General features: G+C 40.8%; 1 protein-coding gene across 5 annotated transcripts in view; it reads right to left on the reverse strand.

Annotated features, from left to right (window-relative positions):
- The window catches only part of LOC123362615 (MORC family CW-type zinc finger protein 1-like), a 95,501-nt gene that overhangs the window by 1,861 nt on the left and 68,151 nt on the right, over nucleotides 1–25,489 (reverse strand). For all 5 annotated transcript variants that reach the window (XM_045003009.1, XM_045003008.1, XM_045003010.1 and 2 more), the window contains 7 exons: nucleotides 19,156–19,231; nucleotides 18,678–18,789; nucleotides 15,445–15,588; nucleotides 12,211–12,301; nucleotides 10,151–10,201; nucleotides 1,856–2,050; nucleotides 156–221 (listed from right to left, as the gene is read on the reverse strand). In XM_045003009.1, the coding sequence (XP_044858944.1) occupies nucleotides 156–221; nucleotides 1,856–2,050; nucleotides 10,151–10,201; nucleotides 12,211–12,301; nucleotides 15,445–15,588; nucleotides 18,678–18,789; nucleotides 19,156–19,231 (735 nt within the window). The remainder of the gene's footprint in view (nucleotides 1–155; nucleotides 222–1,855; nucleotides 2,051–10,150; nucleotides 10,202–12,210; nucleotides 12,302–15,444; nucleotides 15,589–18,677; nucleotides 18,790–19,155; nucleotides 19,232–25,489) is intronic.

The following is a 25,489-nucleotide window of genomic DNA, read 5'->3' on the forward strand; positions in this document are numbered from 1 at the left end:
TAAATATATAAGCAACATTAGCCTCTGCAATGGAAGGGAACACGAGGCTGTAAATTTATGGGCATATACACCATTTAGAATGTTTAGCTGGCTCATTTACTCAGTGACCAAGAAACAATCTTAACTGTAGCCAGGAAAATGAGCAGGTCACCTACCTCAAGAGAAAGGTCATGTTTTTCCTTGACTGACTGGCAATACTTCCTGAGTTCTGTCAACGACTTCTGTAAAGTAAAGTAAATTGATTAGAGGAAAATTTGATTTGCTTTTTCTTTATCCTATACTGTTTCTGGTTTCTCCAAAGTAGGAGTAGCAGCACTTTGGACTAAAAAGACCTCAGCTAGTACTGAAGATGACCATGTCTCAGGCTGATGCCTGGAGAGACCCCAGAGCAAATCCAGTTTACTTCCCATCACTATGAGTGCCTTGCAAACTTTACTTTTTAGATTTCTTATTTGTACTTTAGCTTTGTTTTCTCACATACCCTTTTAGTGCTCCCAGATCTGGCTACTTCCATGTTAAATTAATCTGCTAGAATCTGCTATCATTCTTTGAAGCCTTGTAATGTCTTTACACATGAAGACATGTAGACCTTATTGGCAAGTTGTAAGTCTGTAATTTAGTATACAGCACACGAGCAGGTCACTATTTCTGCTCTCCAAGGGCACAATTCACATCAATGCACAAGAACCTACCCGCCAATTAATACATGATGCATTTAGGGCCAAATTCTGGTTCCATTTAAGTCAATTGTAAGATTACCATTGACTTTAACAGAGCTAAGATGATTTACATCAAATGAGGATATGGCCAACAGTATATATACAGAAGATGGAGTAGGGTTCTGAGTTAATTATAATCTTCATCACTGCAATATTAATTAGAAAGTGTCTAACCAGAAGTGCCATTTAAATGATCTGTCACACTTCAATATTTATATTTACATTTAGAAATATGCCAGCATCTTCAGCTGTTGTAATTGTCACAGCTCCAATGGTTTCGATGAAGCTATGACAATTCACACCAAGGACTTGAGTAAATGGTAATTAACTTCTAATTCTTGGGTCTGTACTGGTTGCCCTTTTTATTCAGTTCCAGAGACTCTTGTAAAGTTTATTATATACCTTTGAAAACTAATTTCATATGTTGTTTTCCAATTGTCAGCTGGATTATTTAGGTGCTATTCTAGTTCTACTAAAACTCTCTATATAAGCATTTTGGCGACACTGTTGCCTTCATCATGGGATTGGCTCAAACATTACAGACAAAACATCACTTCACCTAAAAAATAGGGGGGAAAGAAATTATACCTCATAAATGAGAATACTAAGAAATTACTAAATTACTTCCTTATAGCCTTTTGGTTAATGATACTGAAAATAATTAAATACACTTGATATTACACAAATTAAAGTTGAATAACATGGATTGGGTATTCAGCAGCACTATGCTTCAAAGAAAATCTTATGTTTAATATACAATCATTTGTTTGGTATAATAGTCAATAGTCTACCAACACTCCTCAATAGTAGGGGTGTGTTGTACTCTGCTGTAAACCATTTTAGAGTCTTTTTCAGATAGTATGTTAATGATTCCAGAACAAAAACTGCTCAGTTTACAAGTAAAAGGGCGTTATTTTAAACTGCCCTATTGCCAACCTAACTTGGCATCTAAGTGACGCTAGATTCTTTCCAGTCTGTGCAGCATCATTTGTTTTAAAAATCCATGTGCACAGACACTTATTCTGACAGAGACACTGTAGTCTGAAACAGCTAATCCAGGACAAATTGCACTTTTTTCCTGATGAAAAATACCAAAATCTCATTAATAATAAATATTTGAATTAAATACCACTCACTGGGTGAATTCGCCTTATTAGCTCTGACGTCTTCTCCCGAAGGGTCTTCAGTTTTTCTTGAGTAGCTTTTATTTGTATCTCACAGTGTCTCTGTTGCAGTTCACTAACATATGCTACTTCATAGGAATGGCGCGTTAGGGACTGAATTTTTCTCAGTATTTTATTCTCATGCTGAACAAAATAGTCTTTCATGACCTGGAGATAGAGGTACGCAGGCATTTTATTTGATCTAAAAGCAGCAAAACCAACTCAGATATATTTGTATTAAGAAATACAATAAATATACATTTATAATTGTTTTTAGAAGGGAGAAATTACTCACTACTAATTTATCAAATTGACCAACATGAAGGATATGAAACAAGATGCGCAGGATAGGCAGAAATGGTGGAACTGTGAGAGACAGCTGATGGTGCAGGAAGGATTCATGTTCATCTATCTGCAACTCTTAAATTAGAGTCCATTTGCCAATAATAATTTGAAGAGAAATAGGAGAAAATAATAATTTGGCTCTAGAAGGATTTTGGGAGGTTTAATCTCACATAACATAGCTATCTAGCATAAGAAACAGACGTTAAGTGTGCAGTATGTGAAATCAACCAGGTTCCACTCAGCTATTTTATTACAGTGTTCGGAGAAGGGAATCCTCAACATATCCTCTAGACTCACTAAATGGCTTTTTAAGAACCAAAACACCCGTCCCAACCAATCAAACCTCCCTAGTCCCATTTTTATTCACTTAGAACTGATACTTGAATCGATAGCTTGGGAAAGAGAAAAGGGCCTGGGGAGATAGGAGGATATTAAGAAATTAGTTTAATCCCTTGCAAATCTCACGGTTAGTGTTTATTTACAGCTGCAAACAGCATGAAGATTACATTAACAATCCTCAACTCTCATTAATAACAACAGATAATGGACATATTAGGATTGTATAACACACTAAGGGTATGAAATCACATTCCCTTACTTACATGACAAGCCCTTGTTCCTGTAAATAATCCCCACGGAAATTAATGAACTACCTTTGTCAATAAGAACGATCAGCATGAGCCTATACAATTGAATTTTAATGCACTAATTCTGCCTTTATCATAGTTCTTATATCATTTAACTGCTCTAGTTTGTAAAAAATTAATTGATCCTTATAGCTGTGCTTCCGCATAACTATTCTTATTAGACATTTACATTAAACATAATTCATGGAATAGTTCTTTGAGCAAATGTCTGGTTCCAAAAAGATCAGCATCCCTTATTTTACAGTTAGGGCACTGGCAGTCACAGTGCTTACCACATTTTAAAAAATTTACTTATCTGAAAAGAGGCAATCTAGAATAAGTTTGTAAATAGAAAAAAAGAGCTACCTCCCTGTACTGTAACTGTTGTTCTTTGAGATGTGAGTGTAGATGTGTATTCCACTAAGGCATGCGCACACCCAGCATGCTGAAGCCAGGGGACTCTGCTTAACAGTACCTATCGAGGTGACGCTCGCACGCTCTGGCTCCTCGCATTCCTTCCCAGGGCTCTTGAAGGCAGTGCTGCCCTGACACCCTCTTAGTTCCTTTACATAGGAATCCAAGGGTGAAGACTCTAATGCAGAGAAGATGGAGGGTGGGGCATGGAATACATGTCTGCACCCACTCAAACAACAACCATTACAGTACAGGCAGGCAACCGTTTTTTCTTTGAGTGGTTGCAGACATGTATTCCGTTCAGGTGACTCATAAGCAGTACTCGTAGGAGGGGGGCTCAGAATCTATTGAAACAATGACTGCAACCAGCTTTCCAAAGTTTGCTTCTGATCTAGATGCAGCTGAAATAGCATAATGCTTGGTAAAAGTCTGTATGAAAGACCAGGAAGTGCCCCTGCAAATTTATAATATAGAAATGTCACTGAAAAACCAAACTGAAGTCTTTTGGGCCCTCATCAAATGAGCCAACCACCTCTGTGGAAGTGTGGCCTGAGCTACCCCACATCCTCTTGTAGTGCAGGAAGTAATCCATCTGGAAATCATCTGTGTGGAAACCACCTGACCCTTCATCCAATTCACACAAGAGATAAAAAGTTGAGGTGATGCATGGAACAGTGTAGTCCTTTCTACACAGACCGCCAAGGATTGTCTTGCATCCAAGGACAGAAAGTGCTTCTCTCATCCACATTTGAGTGAGTCTTAGGAAAAAATTCAGGTAAGTATAATTGTTTGGTTAAGGTGAAAATATGAAAACTCTGTTAGACAAAAACATAGGGTATGGCCTCCAGGCCACCTTGCCTTTGAAAAACTGTAATTGGAGGCTTCACCATTAGGGTCTGCAGCTCACTAACTCTCCTCATAGAAGTTCTGGCAATAAAAAAAGCTGTCTTTTGGCAAAGGAAATATGGGAAAAGTTGCTAGGGGCTCAAACAGAGGACTTATGAGGGCAGCCAGTATAGTACTGAAGTCCCAAAAGGGAATAATTTCTTTCACAGTCAAAAAGAGGTAGACAACACATTTTAGAAATCTAACTACCATGGAACTGGATAATACCAACTTCCCTTGGATTGGAGGATGAAATGCTAAAATTGCCACTAAGAGGACCCTCAACTAGCTGAGTAACAGACCTGAGGACTGAAGATATACCAGGTAATCCAAAATGTCCTGAATATGTGCTAGCACTGGCCAAATTCCCAAAGCCAATGACCAAATTGAAAAATGTTTCCACTCAGCCAAATAGGTAGAATAGTAGAAAACCTTCTACTAAGTAAGTAGGACTCGCTGCACTGCTTCTGAACATCACTTTTCCTCTTCACTATGCATGGAGTATCCAGGCTGTTAGGTGCAGACTGCTCAGCACTGGATGCCATATCTGACTGTGGAGTCGTGTCAGCAGGGCATGAGGGGAAGAGTTCTGGGAAGTCAGACAGATAGACCATTGGAGACCCAACATCATCTTGGCTAAGCTGAAACAATGAGTATCAGTTTGGCATGATCTCCCTTCAGTTTTAGAATAACCTGAGGGATGAGGGATAAGCGGGATTGGGGGGAAAGCACACATCAGTGCTGATCTCCAATTCAAATGGGAGATGTCAGTTAGTGAGTCTGGATCAAGTCTAGCTCCAGAGCAAAACTGACTGAAGTTCTTGTTGTCTTTTATTACAAACAAGTCCATCATCAGAATGCCCCATTCTTTGAAAATGGACTGCAGCACAGTGCTCTTCATGGACCATTTGCCATTTTGGAAGAAATTCCTTCTGAGGTGATCAGCCAACTGATTCTGAACTCCCAACAAGTGTGTAGCTGTGGGAATGAGTCTTCATTGCTAGAAAAAATGCCAAAACTGTTTTGCTCCCTGACAGAGCTGGTTAGAGTGGGCTCCTCCTTGATTGCTCACATAATACAATATAGTGGTATTGTTGGTAAGCATGTGAACTGCTGTCCCTTTGATCTGAGCCCAAAAGGCCTGACATGTATTGTAAACCTCTTGAAGTTCCAGGATATTGACACAAAGGGAAGCTTCCTGTTCTACCAATAAACCCTAAACTTTCAATGTCCCTAGATGCATCCCCCTACCTATTGTGTAGGCTTCGGTAACTATAGTCCGGGTTAGTGGAGGATGGGCAAAAGGAGCACCCTTGCACACACTGCTCTGATGTGCCTACCATTCTAGGTACTCCAGGATCACCAGTGGCACTTGGACAAGCCTGTCCAATGGCTGAAGATGGGTGATAGATCAACTTCAACCATGATTTAAGAGGACGAAGGCACAAACTTGCTTGCTGGAGTGTGTAAGTGCAGGCAGCCACATAACTTAGTAACGTCAGGCATAAGCATGCCATAGCTGAAGGGTGAAACTGGAAGGACAGACACAGATGAAGAATTATTTGAAATTATTCATTTGGCAGAAAGCCCTGGAACTTGTAGAGTCTAGTAGGGCCACAATGAACTTGATTCTTTGCATTAGAATTAATAGTGATTTTCCTTTGCTCAAAATCAGGCCCAGTCGATCAAAGAGACATAGTATGAACTGGATGTGATGGAGGACTTGTGCCTCAGACTTGTGCTTCGGACTTGCCTTTCAGTAACCAATCATCCAGGCAAGGGATGACGTGAATTCTGATTCTCCTGACAAGCGATCACTACTGCCTAAAGGAGCAGTGACTCATGAGAGAAGTCCCTGAAAAGAGGTGGGGCATGGGAGTGAGAAGGGGGAATTGGATAGCATGACTCCATCTCACAGTGCTTAGGACCATTTGCCTGTGGTTGTTGTTTCCTAAGCACCGTAGAAGCAGGACAGTCTGTCCCCAAATGGCAGGGAATTGGTCTGGAAGTTGACAACTGGTAAGTTGCCCTTGGTAGGAGAGTCTAAATGACCGATAGAGGATGAGAGAGTTGGTTCAAGTTAGAACTGGAAAGCCTTCACCTGTGCAAATCGTGTCACTTTCTGGAGAAGTCGTGCTGTCTAGCAAGGTAAGCCAACTCCTGAAATACAGCTGGGAATATTTATGGTATTGCTGCTGCTGACCTCCATAATGAGTCCTCTCAATCACTGGGTTATAAACCCACAATGAAAGTAGCTCAACAAGTCCTTAAATGAATGTAGCATCTCATCAGTCTTTTCCGAAAACAGAAACTGGCCATCAAAAGGTAGGTCCTCTGCGCCTTGCTGGACCTCCAGAGGTATGTCAGAGTTCTGTAACAAAGCTCTTCTCATTGTTACAGCAGAGGACATAATCTTGGAGTAGGCGTCCGCTACATGCCATGCTCACTGCAGCAACATCTTTGACAACAGACAACCTTCCACAATGAGGGCCTTAAAAACTCTTCCCTGGAGGATTCTGGCAATTTGTCTCTAAATTTGGACGCAGCCTTCCAATTTACAAGTTTATATTTTGATAACAGTGCCTGAAGATTAGCAATGCACATTTGTAAAGACAAGGTTGAATGCTGGATATTAATAGAAGCACTCAAAACTCTGCATAGGGACATAATGCCATTTCCCAAAAGTACTTCATTTATAGGTAGAGCTACTCTCCCTGAAACTGATGACCAGAGAATGTGCACCAACTTATGGGTATTCTCCTGAATGAACTCGGCCTGAATGCCAAGACTGTAGCCATTCCCCTAAGGAGATCTTGATCAGACACAGTCTTTAGGCACAGAAGATGAATCTGGCATAGTGCAATCGTCTGGTAAGGAAGATGAAGAAGGAAGTAGGCCCAAAGTGACCCCGTTTACTCCTGCAACAAAGGCTTAGTCTGTTCCAGCTCAGAAGAAGCAACCTCAGTATGAGTCTCGAGCCTAGTTGGTTCAGGAAGTGAGACAGCAGGTGGGTTTGGCAACATTCTCTGGAATGAGAAGAGGATCGAACCCTGAAGATTGAGGGACATCCCAAGGGTTCCATGAAGGCCACTGAGGGAAGTAATATGGCACTGGTGGCCAGCAGGAACCAAGCCAAAAACTGCCTTCTCTACTGCGAAAACAGTACTGATCTCAGTGCTGACGGGGATCCCCTGGTGCTCTCAAAACTTTTGAAATTGGTGTCTGGACAGAAAAAGAGAAGCAGAAGATGTCTCTGAACTCAAATGTGAGGAACATTCCAAATAGTCTGAAGGGAACGGAGGAGCCATCCTGGTGAAGCCATCACATGCTCTGACTTGTCTGAAGCCCAGTACATGGGCCACCTTGGTACCAATGAAGGCACAGAAGCCAGAGCCTGGAAAACTGGTGGTGTCATTGAGGCAACACTAACACCCAGTACTGAAAAGAATATCAGTATTGAAGTAGAAGCCAGTACCGAATGTGTAGCTCTTGCCTGTACAAAATGAAATGGTCTCTAGAGCCAAAAATGGAACTGATACTGACAATGGATCTCTCAGTGTTGCTATGGAAACTAATCTTGTCTTTGCAGTCTGATTTTTAAACAGTGTTGGAGATGACCACACCAACAACTTGTATTCTGATACAGTCAAATCTGATAGTCCCAGGACTGCAGAAGACACCACACAGCTGAGGATTCCTGTATCACAGGTGAGTCTAGCACAGAGAGGCAAAGTAAATCTGAGACTGTGGGGTTGATAGGGTCAGTGCTGAGACTGGTGTTGTCAGTACCGGACTCAACAGCTGCACCATGGACCGTAGTGAAGTCTATGGTACAGTGCTAGAATGACATCGTCTTGATACTGGAGAGCGGGAAGACAGCCCAGCTCTATTCTGAATACTTGAAGAATCCTGCTGTTGCCCAACACTCCTCTTAGAAGAGGAGGTAGAATCTCCCTGAGCCTTGGAATGACTACTGTTGGTTTTCTGAGCCTTCTTTCTTGGGGTGGACAAGAAGGAAAACAATCTCTTCCTTCCCATTGGAGAAGAATCAGAGTCTTGCGGTGGCATCAAAGCCTGCTGAAGGGTCAGGCAATCTGAGGAGGATCCCAACACCAAAGTGGGCCTCATGGCTTACTCCACAGGGTGCTGGGCCAAGCATAAGTCTCTAGTCACCAGTATCCTCTTTTTGAAGGACCTGCAAATGGAGTACTTTCTCTTCAATATGCCCTTCTCAGGCACAATAAGCACTGAGCATGTAAATTACTCTTGAGGATAGCTACTCTACATGAGAGATAGTGCTTGAAACCTAGCAAAGGTTTTGCACCAGGTAAAATCCAACTATTACACTAAGTAATCTAACACTAAGGGTACTACTACTAACTATATACAAAATACCGAGAATAAACTCTCTGAGAGAACAACAGAAGTGTGAGGTAAGATACAGTAACTCCTCGCTTAATGTTGTAGTTACGTTCCTGAAAAATGTGACTTTAAGCAAAACGATGTTAAGCAAATCCAATTTCCCCATTAGAATTCATGTAAATGGAGTGGGGGGGCAGGGAGCTAGGTTCCAGGGATTTTTTTTCACCAGACAAAAAACTATACTCTCTCTCTCTCTATATATATATACATACACACACACACACAACACACACACACAGTATAAACAAACAAGTTAATACTGTACACAGCAATGATGACTGTGAAGCTTGGTTGAGGTGGCGAAGTTAGAGGGTGGAAGAAAGTGGGATATTTCCCAGTGAATACCTTACCGCTAAATGATGAACTAGCATTTGGCTGAGCCCTCAAGGGTTAACACATTGTTGTTAATGTAGCCTCACACTCTATAAGGCAGCACAAATGGAGGGAGGGGAGACAGCATGGCAGACAGAGACACACACCCTGTGTGAGAGAGAGAGATGCATACTGCCCCTTTAAGTATGCTGACACCACTCTAAGTATACTGCCTTTTTAAGCAGATCAGGAAGTTGAGACAGCAGCTGTGGCCAGCAAGCTCCCTCCGTCCTGAGCCCTATCGTGTCCCCCCGCTCTATGGAGAAGAGGTAAGTGAGGGGCAGGAGCAGGGAGGAGGGGGACACCCTGACATTGGCACCCGTCTTCCACCATTGGCACCGACCCTCTCCCCTTGCACAGCAAACAGGAGGTTCCCAGGAGCAGCTCCAAGGCAGAGGACAGGAGCAACACATGGCAGTGGGGGGCGGGACAGCTGAACTGCCGGCAATTGATAGCCTGCTGGGCGGCTGCCACACAGGGAACTTAGGGGAGCAGGGAGCTGATGGGGGGGCTGCCAGTCCACCCTGGTTCAAGCCCCCACCAGCTAGCTGCAAAGGGCTGCTCTTCCTGCAAGCAGTGGACAAAGCAGGTGGCTGCCAAACAAACAAAGTTATAAGGGCGCATTGTGCCACTTTAAATGAGCATATTATCTAATTGATCAGCAACGTAACAACGAAACAATGTTAACTGGGATAACTTTAAGTGAGGAGTTACTGTACCACACGGAACGCTCTGACTCAAACTGTGGGCGGTAAGAAATTACTGAGGAGGTTGGAGCAGTGCAGGCCTCAAGTAGCCCTGGCAGGGCGTGAGCACTGCCTTGACAGGTACTGCTAAGTGAATTTCTCTGGTTTCGGTGAGCTGGGCCTGCACACACCTGAGTGGAATACAGGTCTGCAACTACTCAAAGAAGAATAAGTGGGCTAAATTCTATGCTTCGTCATGCCAATAAGTACCTCTGACTGCAAGGGCATAACTGAAGGCAAAATATAAACCCCATTTTACTGACCTAAATTTAACCTTTTCTATGCACTGTATATCATTGGAGGAGAATGCGTCTCTTGGGTATTATATGTACTGCTGTTAATTAATTCAATAATTAATATGAAAGAATGCTCTTTTCCTTGGAAACCAACACACAAAAAATTACTCTCTGATGTAACATCAGTTTAGAATACAAACGAATTACATAAAATAATTTTACCTGGCTGCAGCACAATGTTGGCTTCTTTAGTTGTTCTGAAGGCCCCTGTGGCTATTTTTATAAATAAAGCAGAATTAATATTTATAGTGAGGATATTAAGCTTATGCATGAGCTTAGCAGGAGTGAAGAAACATTTGTATAATAATAAGCAGCTAAACAGAAGCAAATACAGAAACGAGGAAAAAGGAGGGCAAGGATCAAAGTCAGTCAGCCAGCCAGCTCAGGAGGACCTGGGAGAAGAGAAATGCAGGTTTCTAAGAATCATTGCAAGAGCTCCAAAGAGGCAAAGCAAATCTTTAGTGCCCACTGGAGGATAGTGAAACATTCCCCACAACTGAGTTATTCACCTACATCTTTAAGGTAAGGTTGAGGTGTAAAAACCTCTAAAAGGTGCAGAAAACAGTGATGGGATGAGTCATGCAAACCTGACGAACCTTCCATCCTCTAGTACTAAGAAGATAAGTCTTTATCACTTGATCAAAGGAAAATTCCTCTAGCCAGCTATAATAATAGGTCTTCTTATCTTCTCTATGGTCTAATTGCTGGAGAGCAACATCACACGTTGTACTGCAGAGTTCCTTTGTGTCAAATGTTAGAAAATTCTACCTACATGTAAATGGACTTAACATAACCAACTGCTGACTTTTCTCCCAATACGTTGTCCCTAGTAGTGGGCACATCTGGCTGGCAATGCCAAGAAACTTTACCAATATGTAGGAGGCATTTTCTCAGAAACTTTTTGTATTTATTTTTAAAGTTCAATTTGGTTGTCGAGGCAAGCGATCCAAACACTGAATGCAAGGGCTATTTGATCCTTGACTGTCATTTTAAAGCTGTACCAGTTCTCTCTGATAAATTTCCTATTGTCATACAAAGTAACTTCAGAAACACATAGATGACAAATTGACTATGGGAGGAGGGCAATAATTCATCTTATGGAAACCAGTCTGGACAGAACATTGCAACCTTAGGGTCTGATTCTACCTAAGAGTTACTCCCTGTTCACGAATTTTACTCCACGCCTTAATCTCCCTTTGTTTTCAAAGGAACTAAGGGTGGGAGTAAAGGTACATTTTCCCTTCCTAAAAATAGAAGAAGCCAATGGTGTCCTTTACAGACCTAGTTTGTGGGACCAATATGCACTATCAAGCCAATTTTATTTAGACCTCCACAGGTCTGTCCCTGAGTCCACTGAAGTCAATGGGAGTTTTTTGCTGACTTCAGTGGATGCAGGACCTGGTCCCTAGCAGTATGTGCTGACCATTGGCTTAGGCACTGCTTCACAGAAAAACCAAAACAAATCCTGACCTGAAGAAGAGCTTTATGTAAGCTCAAAAGCTTGTGTCTCTCTTACCAACAGAAGTTGGTCCAGTAAAGGTATTACCTCACTCACCTTGTCTCTCTAACATCCTGGGAAAAACATGGATACAACAACACTGTATAAAACAAACCTTTCATATTTAAGAGGTTGTGCAAACCATTATTACCTATTACTTCAAACTGGAATATTTTTTCTTTGGAAACTAAAATTTATCTTCAAAACTGCTGTATAGGAAAAAAAACACCTAAAATACATTACACTAAGCTTGTAAGACTTTTCTAACTCCTGCAACTGTGTCCCAATTCTTAACACAGTTAAACAAGATACCTGGATGCATTAAAATCAGTGTATTTAAGACTCTTCTTTCCTGGTCCCCAGTTTTTAAATATTGTATGAGTAGCAACAGGAGGAGTGATTTTATGATGTGGACATCTGTTCACTGAAGAACACCTAATTTCACACAGTTCCATACAACAGCTGTCAGGTTATTTGAGATTATCATCAATCTGGGCAGATTCAAACAAGTGACTTTAGGGAAAAAAAAGGCTCCACACAGTGGTCACTATGAAAATTTACGAACACGTAGTCTTTAAGAAATCAGGATGTTCCCCCATCCTGGGATTCGGAAAGGCTATGTTCTTAGATACTGAGGTGCGGAACGCACGTGTGAACTTTTTAAACTGGAACCATTCTATTACCCATTAGAACACACACAGACTTAAACTACAAGTTCACATACCTTAAACATAGATACAAGATTCTCAGCAGACATGCAATTAAGCTGTTCTCTTGACAGTTTGCAATCTGGCAAAAAATACAGCAGGACTTCCCTAAAAAATGTCAACAAAATGTGCTATGTGTCAGTATCCAAGATTCCTTTAACCTCAAGTCTTGTACTGTGGAGACTAGGGGACACAGTCAGAATGCTTCTTATTAAGACACCTACACCTCTCTTACTCTGGTACCATGGATTGGACTCTATGGAACAAAGCAAACTGTGCTTTAGATATGCCAGGAAAAAGCTTATAGCACTATAATGCCTCATACTCAGTACAAAACGTATTATTTGTAGAGAAATTAAAACTATACATCCAAAGACTGCTTGAAAATGTAACACACTTTATTTAGGCTAGTGGAAATTTTGCAACGTTGGCAATTTTGATTTAAAATACAGTTTTTATGACCACCACCAAATTGGGAAAAATAATATCCTGTTTTTCAAATAGCTATATACAATAATAAACAATATTAATTTCTCTGGAAGCCACAATCCATTGTGGAATCCATTGTTTCTAAAATTAAGGAACTGGAACTGAGGCCTGGATATAATTTTTGGAAATTCTGCTGCAGTTCTCAATTCAGGTCTTCAGTACTATGCCAAAAATGGGCTGGAATAGTATTTTACACTAAGAGATACCCTTTTAACCAAGGATGCCCAAAGATTTTAAAGAGGTGTCATCCCTATTTTTCAGAGAGAGACAGATTGAGGTAGAGAGAGGTTAAGTGTCTTTCATAATCGCAGTGAATCAGTGGGAGAGGACAAGAACAGCACTAAGGTTCTGACTCCAGGCTCTGATCTAGTCCCTGGAAAGTCACAGAATAAAATCCCTCCCAGCCAATCCACTCAGCCCAAGGAAGTGGCATAGCAGTGTTCTCTGCCCTTGGGATAGTGTGACTTGCCCATACTAAGAATTAACCTTTCTGGAACCTGTGGCTTGGCTCCAAAGCCAATTCAGTCCACTGGCTGAATGGATAGTGGTTTCCCTTTACAGACACGGCGGTAAAGAAGGTAGCTGAAACAGGGAGAATGGAGGAGTGTGTGTGACAATGTTATTTGATAACTGTGTTATTTACATGGCTTAACCACAAGCCCAGTCATCTTTGTTTTGGAGCATTTGATTCTTGAATAGTTAAATATTTCCTATGCAGTTTTTGTTTCCTACGTTTTAAATTCTCCACTGTTAGCGCCAGCAACTGAACTATATGCAGGATCAAAGACAGAAGTCCAGCATTTATGACAGCTCCATTGTAAGCTCTTGTAAGATCCCATTTTATTCAGTCAATTACTATGCAACAAATGAGGAAGGGAAATGGGTTTCCTACAAGTTTCATTTTATCTGTCGAAAGCCTGGCCATAAAATCTGATGTTGACAGCATTTCAGAAGCCTATACAGATAATTACTTTTGATACAAACACATTAAGTCAACCACTTTCCTAAAGAACTAGGCTGAAAGGATAGCTTTAATGCATTTTTTTATTATTATTGGCAGAGCTGTCACCTGAAGAAATAGTTAGTACTTTGGGTGATTTTAGTGGACTTCTGGTCAATTTCTGCCACATGATAATTACAAGGCTGTTGTTTTATCCTTTTGATTTACTTCTAATCTACAACTTTACTAGATGGTTTAATGTATGAAGCTAAAATCTCACCTCGTTCTCCTGCAGCAGCTATTTGTCCACTAAATTTCTAACTTTAATTTGTTATGTTTCTGTATGCTTTGTATCCTTGGTTGAGAACCACTGGCATATGTATCTCTGGGGTACAGAGAGTTCTTCCAGTGGGTACATCAACTCATCTTGATATTTGCCTAGTTTTACAACAGGCTACATAAAAAGTATTAGCGAAGTCAGTACAAACTAACATTTCACACAGACAAACTGAGAAAGTAAGCAATTTCTCACTAATAGTGTGCTGTGACACTGGTGTATTTTTATGTCTGATTCTGTAAGCAAATAGTTTTTAAGTGAGGTGAAACTTGGGTTACACAAGACAAATCAGACTCCTGGAATGGTTGAGAGCCACTGGCTTATGCGTACTTAACATCGTTCTTGTTAAGGTGGAATATATTTTAAGGTGTTTAGCTGTGTGCTTACACCCCCTCTCTTCTTGTACATAGTATTTCTTCTCCAAATAACAAAAGTAGCAACAACTAGCAATATCTCCTCTGAAGACTGTTAAAGTACATTCAACTGGTTTTGAATGTTTGTTCTACTTAGCTGGGAAAGATTCCTCACTCTCTCAAAGTGGGTTATATAATATGTGTACTCACAATCTTAAAGATACAACTGACAACTGCTATTGAACAGATGCAAAAAGAAATAATTTCATAGTTTTGCTAATCCAAATCTCTGAAGTTTTTTCACATACACTACATTTTGCTAAGTGTTATGTAGACAATTGGGGTAATAATCCACTAAGATGGCCACTAAGATCCATCTCTTCAGCAGCAGGCATCTCATTTGGCCCCACTTGGCACCTTCACCTATGATCCAACCCACTATCCACAAGAAGGTACACAATCAGTCTTTCACTTCCTGGTGGCTTGGGAAATAGTCCATAGTCAGCCACGGGGACTATGGTCAGCAATGATTATCTCCCACGCCTTGCTTCGAAGGCAGATAAATGCAACCCTGTTAAATCTGGCATTACAGTGAGGTTGTGTGACGGGAAAAGAGCCAACATCCTGGAAACTAGGATTACAGTTGCACAAATACCAAAAGACAGGAACTCAACTGGTTAAAAGAGGAATATATTTCATTCTCAGTTAAATTCATGTTCTTGTTAAAAGCTTTGCTAGTACATGCTACATAGCATTTACTGAACTTGATTTTTCTAAATATACAAGCTGCACTGTGAAATAAAGTTAATGGACCAGATATTCAAAACTGAGCCTAACTTCTGCAAAAGTCTAATTATGTAGACCCCAATTTACGTATGTGCATCTGAGAAGAAACATGTAAGCTGGGCACACTGAAGTGCATTGCATTCACTTTTGAAGATCTGATCCAATTTTTGCAATATTTTTGGCAGTCTACAGAGCATTCCAATTCGATCTGGATTCCCTTCTGAACCTTTGAAATAGAGACTTAAATTATGGCACTGCTCAGTGAAGGCCAGATCAATAGCTGCAATTGCTCTGATGCAATGAAAGTATTAGAACTGTTCAAGGCATTAGCCACCGAAACACTCACCTTAAAAGAGAGGTTAATGTTTCTACGGTTTTCTTTCCAGACATACACTGGGAAGACTCTGCTGTGTGTGCCACAGCACCCGTCTCCTGCATTGCAACTTGGGCTTTTCCTTCAGCACATCCTTTTTGATCTTCAGCCAATGCACTAGATAGAAAGTAGACAAAAGAGCATTTTAAAGTATTACACCAAAAGAAGTCAGAGACATACTTTCTATCATCTTATTTATCAACCCCACTGAGTTCCTAGAGGGAGCAAGGAAGTAAGGTACAAATAAAAGAGACAACATGGAATCCTGATTTTCCAAAGGATTTAGGAAGAACATAAAATATGTTTAGTCACCTGAGGATTCTGGCCCAGCAGACTTGGAAATGTGCATTCTACACTACTCTAATCCTTAAGTGCAAACTCTTACAAATCGTGACTGATTCCTCTGATTTTAGGGAATGATGGATGGCTTGCTCTGGGCCATTCATCCAGGGGGGAGGTGTCTGCTTAACAGAAAAAAGCCTGCATTACAGGTTGTCGGAGCAGGAGTAAAGAATGACTGGCTAATTGGGCGTCCTTGATATACTTGCAGCAAAGCACTGAGGATCTGGTATGCACAAATGAAACTTTAATCAACAGGAAATTTTGCAAGCCAGAAATCAGTAATATCAAGTTGTGCTGCATTGACGATCCTTTTATATCTATGGGCATCAATAAGGTAACTCATAATTTTACACTTACTAGAAATATAGTCAAATTAAAGTTATGCACAGTTGTGAAGAGAACAGGAGTACTTGTGGCACCTTAGAGACTAACAAATTTATTTGAACATAAGCTTTCGTGGGCTACAGCCCACTTCATCAGATGCATGCAGTGGAAAATATGGTAGGAAGAGATATATATATATATATACACACACACACAGAACATGAAACAATGGGTGTTACCATACATACTCTAACGAGAGTGATCAGTTCAGGTGAGTTATTACCAGCAGGAGAGAAAAAACACTTTTTGTACTGGTAATCAAAATGGCCCATTTGCAGCAGTTGACAAGAAGGTGTAATCGAGTGACCAGGGAGATTGAAGTGTTCTCCGACTAGTTTTTGAATGTTATAATTCTTGACATCTGAAAGTAAACTATTTCCCCATGTTTATTCCCACCCCGCTACTGTTTCTCACACTTTCTTGTCAACTGCTGCAAATGGACCATTTTGATTACCACTACAAAACGTTTTTTTTCCTTTCCTGCTGGTAATAGCTCACCTTAACTAATCACTCTCATTACAGTGTGTATGGTAACACCCATTGTTTCATGTTCTCTGTGTGTGTGTGTGTATATATATCTTCCTACTGTATTTTCCACTGCATGCATCCTATGAAGTGGGCTGTAGCTCATGAAAGCTTATGCTCAAATACATTTGTTAGTCTCTAAGGTGCCACAAGTGCTCCTGTTCTTTTTGCGGATACAGACTAACACGTCTGCTACTCTGAAACAGTTGTGAAGCTTACTAAAGAGCAAGTATTAAGCACAGAGCTGGAGTTGACTAGCCCCTAGTACTATTAAACTGGCATTGCAGATTCAAAAGTATCAACAAAATAGCTGAATAGCTAAATTTGTGTAGCAGCAGCAACAGAGTGGGCAACAGATAATAATTTGCTGAATAATTAACACACATGACATATTTTGGCCTTTTTTCTTTATTTGTATCTATCAAGATATTTTATTGCTTTCAGTACAATATAGGCTGAGTAGATTATATCAACATCATATAGTTTACTTGTATTTGAGAAAAGATATTAAAAATGGAGTCTGCTTTATATGTCATTCAGAGTGCTTCCTCTGGTTGAGATTTCAAGACAAATATACCAGGAAATTCCCACAACTCCGCAACATGTCATCAAGCATAGAAATTAACCCAGCTGTAAAAGATACAACATAGGCAAAGGGCTGAGTTCATTATTGTGGAAAAAATATTTACGTTTACCATCTCAACCTGATATAGCATTATTTTAAAGTCAGCATTTAGGCTACTCAGATTTATTTCTGTCTACTTTGCAGTGAGCTTACCTAATTGTGTTAGGTGACTTCTGTTTTGAACAGAAAAACTTTGTAGCTCTTTCATCCACTCACCCAGTGAAGTTAAGGATGATGGCAAAAGCCCCACTGGATTTGGTCATCCTGACTATGGGCCCCATCTTGCCACGTGGGAAAGTCAATGGGAGCAGAGGCTGCTCATCACCTGACAGGAGGTGCTCAACTCCTTGCAAAGTTATGCCTTTATATGTATGCATATTTGAATGAAAATTTAGTTACATGTAGGATCACAATTAGGTATCGTACTGTAGCTGCATACGGTATTATTGGGTCTCATTTCACACAAAAGAATATACCGGTTGTTGAAGATAATTTAACTTGATTAGGGAATCTGAAGTCTTGGAAGAAAACTTGGCTTTTATATATAGAGTGAACACCTGACAGCAGGTTATTTTTTAGCCCTTTCCACTTGGTTGTAGTGTGCTGTGTTTTTAAGCCTCTGCCTTTCTCTTGAAAAGAATGGGAGCTGTATGTGCAACAGGAATGCAGGATTTGGCCTAGAGCTTTTATTACTAGAAATTTTATCAAATCAAGTTATTAGGAAACAAAAGGAATTTTGAAGCAGCATAATGTGGATATAGTTTATTTCAGAAGACACTGATTTAGAGCAAAAAAGTTAAGAGCAAGTAAAATACAATTATGCATTAGCAACTTTTCAAAATTAAACAGAATTACCACTTTACTTTAAATAAGAGCTAAAGAACAATTTAAGTAACTATTAGGGAGCAATCCTTATTTTCAGCCTAATTTTACATTTATGTAACTCCACTGACTGCAAAAATGTTAGTGCCAATTTACACTGATGACTAGACTAGGCCTTAAGTCTGAAAGTGTCTCTTTTGAAATTAACAGTTTTTAGCGGTGATAAGTAAGGTCAGTAAAAATGTGTTTAATATCTATATACTGCAAAAGCCACTACAAATGTAGTATAAATGGAAGACATAAAATGCTAAAACATTCTTAACTGCACACTGAAGCTGGTAGTTACCGCTCTAACTTGTGAGATCATTACTGTATTCCTAACTCAGTAGTTTGTATAGCATATTCAGTGTTTGCAATACATTGCAATATTTGGTATCATTAGATATAACACCATTACAAAACATTTTGGAACAGCCCCTTTGCATTTTGATAATATTAATATTCTCACCTTTCCAATTTTGAAGAAGGCAAATTATTTCCCTTTATTTTTGTAGCATCCTTCTGATCAAAACAAATATACCTTTGTAAGTCACGCTGTTTCTGTTTTCCTCCAAATGAACCTAAACATTTAGCAAAACACATTAGATGAAAAAAAAATTGTTGACTTTAGAAACCACTTTGAAGTAATTTCTTTAAAGAATGCTTTAACACTAGCTTATGTTGAAAAAGGAAGTTATCATTTTAAAGATAGTCATTTAGAATTGTCCCTTGAAACTGAAATCTGTCCTCCAAAAGAATATTCAGTTTCCTGGCCTAAGCACACAAAGATTTTGCTTCCAATTAACTATTTCCCAATAGTCATATGATAGTGAGATTAGTGTCAGTTGCAAGTCCCTCTTGTGTATATTGTTATTTTGTTTTAAATATTCACAGCAATTCTGTAACCATAGTCTAGATTGAAAGTACAAAACACTTTTTGATTTTACCTTTGTTCAACCAAAGAAATTCTTTACTTTCCCCACCCTTAGACAAATCTTCAGTCTCATCCTCAGACGCCATTACCTAAAACGCATAAAATTTAGTTTATCTTTCGATATCTTAAGAAACTGTCTTCTCCTAAAAAGCCATGGATCTACATAGCAAAGTTAAATCCCAATATAATACATGTTAATTGGAGGTTAACTCCAGGTTAAATTCAATTTGGGTTTGATTTTGAACTTGCTTCCACAGGCATAAGTCAGAAGTGACCCCATCAAATCGATCGAATCATACTGGCAGAATCAGGCCTTACACGTTTCCTTGATATTTGTCTTCTCAGCTCAATGTTGTACTTGTGCAGTTTTGCGGATCAACTCTCCATTGTTTTTAACCAGATGTAAATAAACGGGGAAAATGTGGGCATACAACACGTGTTTTGCAGATCTGGTGAAAAAGATTATGCTGCTTAGCAAGCAGTTTGATATTTTTAAAATGTTCTAAATATGGCCTTATTCTGGCCCTTATTCAGGAAAGTAAACTCATGAGCAGTCCCACTGAATACAGTGGATCTACCTCTATGCTTTGTTAGGCACGGGCTTATGAAAGTTTCATAGCAGCAACATATGAAAGGAACTCTGTAGTGGCCTAAAGATAGGAAGCTGAAAATGAGTTATCGTATGATCTGATTAGCTTTCTTATGTTATAAAAAAGAGAAAAAAGTCTAAAGTATTCTGATTGCCAGTTTGAAGCCCACCATAGTGGTGATTTTCTGTTAGCCTTGTGTGACTATTTCAGGATAGTGGCCTTTCATGTAATCCGCTGTTCTTTCACTCAGATTTTTGTTCAGCGTGACATGGCTTGCAGGGAAGGGAGGGATCTTTTCAGTGCTATGCAGCGTTTCATCCATTGCCCCATTTGCTTTGACTGTGCAAACTAAGCCCTCTGGACTCTAACCTTGGTAGAAAATGAGAGGCCACTGTCTGAGAACAGATTTGGCACAGTCCCCTGCAACGCTGTCAGAAATCGGTCTCACAAACAAAGCAGTATTTGCTTTCTTCCTGGTGTCCCCTAGGATGCTTTGCCCTGAGAGGGCAGGGAGGAGACAACAGGGAGGCACTGCCATTGTAAAACAGGGGACCAAAGCCTTGGTGCGCCAATGGCTCCTAGAGAAGAAGTAGTGGTGGAGATGCACAGGAAGAGCTCACTGCTGCCTGGAAAAGAGAGATAAAGGGCTAAAAATAAAGAGGGAGGGAAATTAGCTGCCAACTCATTTTGCCATTGTAAGCAGAACTTCTAGCAGGAGGAAGCATAGTTAATGTGCTCAGCTGAGACTCTGGATGTCTGGATTGAACCCTGAGCTGACGCATCTTCACCTGGTCATTTAACTTGTGCCTCAGTTCCTCACATGGAAAAGGAATAACATTTCCTTCTTCTACCCTTTGTCTGTCTTGTCCAGTTAGACTGTAAACTCTTCAGGGCAGGGGCTGCGTATGTACATGTGTAGTCCCTAACACAATGGGTCTCTGGGATAGTGCATTAATGTGATTAATACAATTAGTTAATGGGGGCACAATCTTTCCTCATAGTGACCTAGCAACAGCACTAAGCTACCTCCAGTATCCTCAAAGACAAGGCACAGCACGTCTCTCACAGATTACTGTAGGCCTTAGTGTCCAGAAATGGTAGCATTAGCAGCTAATAACAGGTTTGTCTACATTGGGGGGTTTAACCGCAGTTACACAAACTAGTTTGGAGAGAAAATGCCTGAGCTCACAAGAAAGGATTAATTAGAGTGCAGCAACCCCTCGTTAGCCGTGAATTGTGTAATACTCTTTCAAAATACATTGCTAAGCTTTATAAGCCTGTGGAACTGTGCCTTATGCATGGCAGCACACATCTGCATTACAATGGCCCCAACAGTGGATCTCCTTACACTGAACTGGTTTGCTATGGACTGGTAGCATTGCAGAGTGGCCCGTTTTCCCAAGGGTGATTGCGACCCGCTTGTCCATGTGTGGGGGACACTGCAGGTTGGTATGCTGCTGCTGCTGCTAGTTCAGCGCAGATCTCAGAAAAAGTCACCCTTTGCCATCCTGAAATTCTCTCACCACTGCTGGTCATCTCAAGTCTGCCTAGTGATCCTATCCCACCAATCCACACTGGTTTTCTAAGCCTAGAAACAGCACTGTAATGTGTGACGCTGCTCCAAGAACAGCTCCTGTAGTAGCAGTTGCTTGGTATCAAGCTCGTCCTTGTCTTCCTTCCTCCCCCACTGCTGAAGCTGCTGCTGTCACATCTTGTGCTTGGTGGTGCATCAGGCACAGTCCAAAACGCAAAGCTGCCTGACTTTGAGAACTGAAATACAGCCCAAGTAGCCTCTGCATCTTTGCGGTTGTCAGCACAGCAGCATGGAACGCAGTTAAGTATATGCTGGCTGATAGCAATGTCAAAATGGTGCTAGCCCAGCCAGACGGAGAGGAAGCATTGGACAGAGAGAGAGAGAGAGAGGAATCATAGGATTTTTAAAAAAAACTTTGACTCCAAGTCCCAGAATTCCATTGGCTTCCTCTACTCATCCCACAATGTACAGCGAGAGAAATCCCAGAAATGCTCACTGCTCAGAAGCAAAGCTAAGGACCATGGAATACCCTTTGAGAATGCCACACACATAGTATGCAGCAAGCCCCCACCCTGTGCATACAATGATGAGAACTGAAAGAGAGCACAGCTGCCCATGTGCCCACTATTAACTGCAGCTTGTGTACAGCGTATTAACTAACACAGAGCAACTAACTGTGGATTAATCCCTGGCTCATGGAGACAAGACCTATGTTTAACTTGGATTTCAGCTTTCCTAGTGGGAAAGTGAGTGAGGAAGACCATCACTGTATATAACTCACACCTTCCACATGAAAATTAGGCAATATTGCTTAGCACTTCGATAGCATTTAGAATCCAGTAATGTCACAATGCTTCATGAAGCTGGGTAAGCAGTAATCTCTCTGAGTCTCTCTTCCCCCATCTGTAAGACGGCTAAGTGACTTGTTCGAGGTAATGCGGTCAAATCAGTGGCAGGTAATCAAGCATAAAATCTCCTCTGCTGACTCAGAGGCCAGTTAACTATGTGCCTTGGCTGCTACCACATCTGTGATATAGTTTCTTTTGTTCACAAGTTTGTTCACTGTTTGAATGGAGAAAGAATACTAAAAAAATGCCCCATAAATAACGAGTTGGCATATTACTATGTTTTCAGAGATGGCAATAATGAAAAAGGTATTCAGCCAAGAAAGAACTAAACAGTTAAAGCTAATGACAATCCTAATAGATTGTCCCTCAGCAATTACTTCTGCTGATCTCCACATTTGGAAGCAAGCTCCCCAGAGCAGCAAGTCTGAGCCATCTAAAACCATGAAAGCTCTGGCTGCATGCATGTCCCCTTGCAGATGTCTCCTCTTGCATGGAGATATAGTGCCCAGAGGAGGCATACATCAGCATTCACATTGCGCTCCCTGACAGTACCCAGCTTGGGCTGGGGAAGGAATGATCCAACCAGCAGACCAAATTCAGCAATGAATCCTGGTCACAAGCCACCTGAAGCATGTAGTGCATATTCTAAGAAGAAGAACTGCCCAGAGTACTGGGGAGATATTTCCTACTCCATCATGTAGATAATCCATTACTTAAAGTAATACTCCAAATTTTAACATCTCTAACAGTATATAAAACTACCTAGATTCCTCACAGTGTATGAAACCTTTCATACTCTTGTCAGCAGCCACCCTTCCCAGGTATCTAACTGGTTTCATTTTGTTGATATTTGCACCTCCAAATCAGTCCTCTCCAACTCCATCACTATTTTATCCCCCACCTGTTTCAATTTCTCATAACCCTCATGAATGGCCAACTCAGGAACTATTTCAGATACAAGATCTCCACCTCATTTCTGCTGGTTCCATCTGATCCACTGCTTGTTTAGGACAAATGTACAATGTTCTTTATTCTGTCCTGCCATTTTTTCATCATAATTTATGTCATATACAGTGTACTACTGATGGAGCTGCCAAGTTTTATTACCTATTAAAAAGCACCCGGATAATTTCACATCATTCTACACATTAAGCCTCATAAACCAAGTTTTAGCCTGGAGCGAGGTTTTACAGCCATTACAAATGCTAAAAAACAGGGATTTATAATGGAACAGATGGCAGGGCTTTATTTATAGTGAGAGTAGTGAGCATTGTTTTGACAACAGTAGAAGCGGAAATACAGAATGATAACTGCTTTTACATAGACACTGATTCTTCTCCAATCAGGTGCACCATCAGGTTTATCTGCACAGAAGCTAGCAAGGCTGACTTTTTGACAGGCCTGTGTACAGTACTTTAATACAGTCTGTAGTAAAGGCAAATTGATCATCAGCTACAAATAAATCAGGTTGTCAAAAGAAGTTAAACCAAGATTGAGACATTAGATGCAGATATAAGTGATGAGAAACCAAGTAATCTATTTGACTAGAATTATCATCACACTAAAGCATATAGGCATACTTAAAGCAAGGCTCTAATATATAGGAATGTTAAAAGGGAAGTCAAAAGAACAAAGAAAGTTGCCTTACCATAAATCAATACTGCTGTCCTGGTTCATATATCTAGGATGTTATGTGCAAAACAGCAAAATGCCAAGGAATTACATTTTATTAACAGAATTAGGATTTCAATTTAGTTTAGAGAAGCATTTACTATACTGCCTCTGTTAGGTGAGTTATATCTAATAACAGTTAATTAGCCCAGATCAAACAGATAAATGAAGACACAAGCAAAGTGACAGCACCATTTTTGTCTACAAAACAAGTGATCTACAAAGATAGTTATTACTGGAGAATATACTGAGTATCTTAGAAGTGGGATATAACAGTTAAGGTCTGAGACTTTTGCCTCAGGCACGAAGAAAAGTGGTGAAGCTAATGGGCTACTGTGAAGGGATCTACTCTCCACAGGTGCCGCCTAGTGGTCAGTGAGGGTGTGACAATTGCTCTTCTATCTTGGCACCCCCTGTTGATAGCCTTTGGTGATCTGTCCTCTGCTATGGCTTGGCCCTCTGGCTGGGCCACAGGTTGTGTCCACCTGTTCCAGGGTGTGTCAAGATTCCAACAAAGAGCTAGTTCTTCTGCCCAGCAAGTGGCTTCAGGATTTACCTGGCCAAAGCCCCAGACATGGGACTCTCTGAGACATGAGGTCTTCCTAGTCCTGAGTCTCCAGCCCCATCAGGACATGGGTAAGGGAACCTGGGCCCACCCCCCCTCCACTAGGTTCCAATCCAGGGCCCAAAGGCAGGCAGCTGAACTCACTACCCTGAAGTGCCAGGTCTCCTAGATCACTTCCTACCAGCCTCTCCGCTCAAGAGGGAAATGCAAAAGCTTGCGAACAAAATAAATCAAACAAGTCTCCAACCTTGCAGATGTCCAGAGTCCTTTTCCCTCAGCAGATTGGACAGACCATCAATAGTCAGGGACCCCAGCAAGGCTCTTTTTGGAGAGTTTCAGAGTGTAGGTCTGCTCACATGCAAGCGAGCTACTCCGCTCTCCTTTTCAGCTCCTCCTCCAGCCTGTGCATGCACTGCAGGTTTAGCAGGGCAGAGCTGCCTGGGCCCAGAGTAGCTCCTTAACCCTTCCACTTCAGTGTGGGGTCTGTACGCCCCATCACAGCTACCTATTCTATACCCATTTGGTACAGAAGATGGTATGAAGCATGATCATCAGATATTTCACGTCACCCAGGACACGGATACGGACATGTTTACCTGTACTTTGTAGGAGTCATCTACATTCATACACCAGAGCCATTTTGATGTACTTCATTTGGCAGATCAAGGGCCAGATCTGCAGTTGGTGTGAACTAGCACAGCTCCACTGACTTACAAGGCACTATCCCAGTTACACTAGCTAAGAGACTGAGCCAAGATATTTAGTGAGAATATGTTTTGCCAGGGCAACCTGGGTCTATATGGCAAGAGACGTAAGAATCTGCATACAGCCATTGTCTCATTTTATGGCAAGCAAGGGAGGGGTTAAGATGAACTAAAGCAGGCCAATAACTGTCTGGTTTAATATAACAAAAGCTGCCAAGGCAGTAAAAGGCAATTAATTCCTAATTTAATTCTTGCAGCAACAGCATAACAGAAAAGCAATGATATATCTACGGAGAATAGGTATTTGTCTAACTTAATTAACCACCAGCAGCCTGAGATTAGAGTGCCAGCTGTGATCACACAAATATACTGGGAGCAAGTGATAAATGACAAACATGATGTTTCCTTAAAACAAATAAAAACTGGTATATGTGA

The sequence above is a fragment of the Mauremys mutica genome, chromosome 2 (genome assembly GCF_020497125.1).
Source record: "Mauremys mutica isolate MM-2020 ecotype Southern chromosome 2, ASM2049712v1, whole genome shotgun sequence".
Classification (NCBI taxonomy): domain Eukaryota; kingdom Metazoa; phylum Chordata; order Testudines; family Geoemydidae; genus Mauremys; species Mauremys mutica.